General features: G+C 60.3%; 1 protein-coding gene across 1 annotated transcript; it reads right to left on the bottom strand.

The window, feature by feature from the left end:
- Positions 1–488: 488 nt before the first annotated feature.
- HOXB13 (homeobox B13) lies at positions 489–2,265 on the bottom strand. The gene is made up of 2 exons (XM_070395391.1): positions 1,665–2,265; positions 489–748 (listed from the first exon to the last, which is right to left on the bottom strand). The coding sequence occupies exons 1-2, from the start codon at positions 2,263–2,265 to the stop codon at positions 489–491; spliced, it is 861 nt and encodes a 286-aa protein (XP_070251492.1).
- Between the last annotated feature and the right edge of the window lie 675 nt (positions 2,266–2,940).

Genomic DNA, 2,940 nt, shown 5'->3' with positions numbered 1-2,940 from the left:
TATCTCCTCTCCCCTCTGCGGGCCCTGGGATGAGGGATGGGCTTTGGAAATGGAAGGAAGGGGATCCACAGGAAGCTTCCCGGTCACCATCTCCTTCCAAGTTTATTCATGATCAGTTCATTCCATGAAAGCGGTTTCTGTAATGCTCCGCAGAGCTCTAGTAGGAAGTATGAGACTAGTTATCTTGGCAACTAGTACTGGTTATGGTGAGTATCGCCACTGCCGGGGGATGCTAATGACTGGGACAGGCCCTTTGGGTTGTGTCACTCTGGCAGATTAGGCTTTCACTTGGGCCTCAGCGGCTCACTGGGACATGTGGGGTACTCAGGTTGTCCCTGGGAAACAGCACAGGAGCCATGGCCTGAAAAAAGTGTCACCTCTGGGGACCCCTCAACAGAGTCCTGGGTCCCAGCCTGTCCTTGGCAGGTTCCTGGTCTCCCCAGATACCGCCCACCATCCCCCACCCCCTCCCCAGCCAGGGAGCACCCTCACACAGTAGCAGTAGCGTTGGTCTTGACCTTGGCAAGGACCTTCTTCTCCTTGACCCTGCGATTCTGAAACCATATGGTGATCTGGCGCTCTGAGAGGCTGGTGGCCACCGAGATCTTGCGCCTCTTGTCCTTGGTGATGAACTTGTTAGCTGAATACTCTCGCTCCAGCTCCCGCAACTGCCCCTTGCTGTAGGGAATGCGCTTCTTGCGGCCTCGGTGGAAGGTGCAGCCTTCGGGAGGGTGCTGAGCGCTTGAGTCTGCCAGATGGGAGTGGGAGAGAGAGACATTCAGATCCCCACCTACACACAGACCCAGGCCCCAGAAACTGAGGCACCCTGCAGGCCACCCTACAGTCTTGTGTGCACTTCCACTCCCCCAAAGCACCCAGGGACACCTGGGCTTCTGGCTGGTTCTCTGATCACCTCAGCCTTGGAGAGAGCAGGCTCCTATAAGCCACCCTCACCCATCCCTGGCTCACACCAGCAAGTCGGCAAATACACCCATTACATACAGTCAGACCTTTGCCCACAGTCACATACATCCACCCTCGCGCATTTGAGACTCTTGGCCACTCTTACAGATTCTACAGGCAAATTCTGTACAGAAGGAAACACGTTTCTGCTCCCACTCCCAACACAACACACACACACACACACCAATGCACATACCTATGTTATGACTGAGGGAAATCTAAGTTTTCCTTTGGAAACTGAAAAACTCATCAAAGAGAAAGTGAGGGGTTGTGTTCTTTACAGAATTTCCAATAACTGTTCCCACCCCTTCCCACCCCCACACTCACTGAATTGAGAGTTATTTAGCCTTTTTGTGGAATTACACTGGGATCTGCTGGGTAGGAACACCCGAATAAGCCCCATCCAACTACTGGGATATATTGAAAGGCTGTGGCAAGGCCTCTGGGGTTCTGTGAAGAGGCCTGTTGGTCTCTGGCTGCAGATGGTCCCCAGCTCCGGCCCCTCACACTGAGCTGGGGGGACCTCCACCCAGGCTCTCGGACTACCTGGATCCTCCTTCAGAGTCCTAACAGCCCAAGAGGATCACCAAACTCCTCCTCCCCAGCCCCAGGTCTCCCTCCTCTTCCTCCCAGCCAAGTGCCAGGGGGTCTGCAACCCCAGGCTTGGCGCCGAGAGGACCCAGAGGAGGGAGTGAGGTTACCTGCAAACGCCGTCTTCCAGAAGGACCCCGGGGGGTTCTGTTCTCCCTGGCAACACATCTGGCTGTTCCAGCCCCCGGGGAGGGCCCAGGGCTGGTAACTGTCCACGGGCAGCAGGGCGTCGTGGCGCGGCTCCCCGGGGGCGCCCAGCGTCTGCACCACGGACACATCTAGGTAACTGGCCATAGGCTGGTAGGGCGCCGGGTACCCCGGGTAGAAGGCGAACTCGGCGTGGCGGCTGGGGTAGTCCTCGCCGGCCGCGGGAGGCTCCGCGGGGTAGGCGGCCAGCGTGGCGGCCTGGGCGCAGGGTTTCAGGGAGCCCCGCGCCAGGCGGCAGGAGTAGTACCCGCCTCCGAAGTAGCCGTAAGGCATCGGAGCCGGGGACGCGCCCTGGGGCGCCCCGGGACACGGGTGGCACTGCTTCGGGGGTTCCGAAGAGCCTGGCAGATCCAAGGGGGCGTAGTTGACAGCGGGCATCAGCGTGGGCGCCGCCGGGTGGCTGGCCAGCGGGGAGTGGGCGAGCAGACTCCGGCCCCCTCCCGCTCCCAGCAAGCCCTCCACATCCTTGGCCCCGTCCAAGGCGGCATAATTGCCCGGCTCCATGGGGCCGAGGGTCGGCGCATGGGGGATGCAGGGGGCCCCCAGCTCGCTCTCCCCACCCAGGCCCTGGGGATCCAAAGCGTTTTAAACCGCTCCCCGCTCCCAGGGCGCCAGCACGGCCTCGGCCGGGCCGCCCTGACGCACGAGACGCAGGTGCCCGGGCACTCGCGCTGATTGGCCGCCGTCAGGTGGAGAAGCTAATAAAATCTTCGTGGCAGAAATTGCGAAAATACTTTAACTGCCCCCTTGCCCTCTCCCTTCTCTCTCTCTCTCTCTCTCTCTCTCTCTCTCTCTCTCTCTCTCTCTCTCTCTCTCTCTCTCTCTCCCCCCTGTCTCTCTCTCTCTCTCAACGTGAGAGAGACGATGGGTGTCCCTTCGCTGCTTTCCTGGGGGGAGGGGAGAAGTGGGAGGCGGAAGAGCGGACAAGGAGTCCCCCTCCTCCGCAGCCCCGTTCCCTCCCTGGCTCTGTCTCCTGCGCTTTGGCCGGTTTAACGAGAGAATAAAGCTCTCCCTATAAAGGGCCTCTCTCGTGGGGGAAGGGGAGTCGGGGGTGGAGTCGGGAGGCCACTTGGCCTGCAGGGGGAACCTGGGAGTGCGGGCGCCTGGGCCAGCGGAAGCAAGCCACTGGGGGTGAAAGGGTATTTCTGGGAGCCCTTTCCTCTGGGTCCTGGGTGCTAG

Source organism: Myotis yumanensis, unplaced genomic scaffold, assembly GCF_028538775.1.
Source record: "Myotis yumanensis isolate MYYU_CA2020_CCGP unplaced genomic scaffold, mMyoYum1.0.hap1 SCAF_16, whole genome shotgun sequence".
NCBI lineage: Eukaryota > Metazoa > Chordata > Mammalia > Chiroptera > Vespertilionidae > Myotis > Myotis yumanensis.
Note: the sequence above shows the minus strand (reverse complement) of the source record. Positions and strands in the feature narration are given on the sequence as shown.

Excerpts from the sequence above, each read along its gene's own strand:
- HOXB13 (XM_070395391.1), bottom strand. The coding sequence starts at position 2,265 with ATGGAGCCGGGCAATTATGCCGCCTTGGACGGGGCCAAGGATGTGGAG. Across the intron at positions 749-1,664 it reads CTGGAAGACGGCGTTTGCAG|ACTCAAGCGCTCAGCACCCT; the intron begins GTAACCTCACTC and ends CCCATCTGGCAG.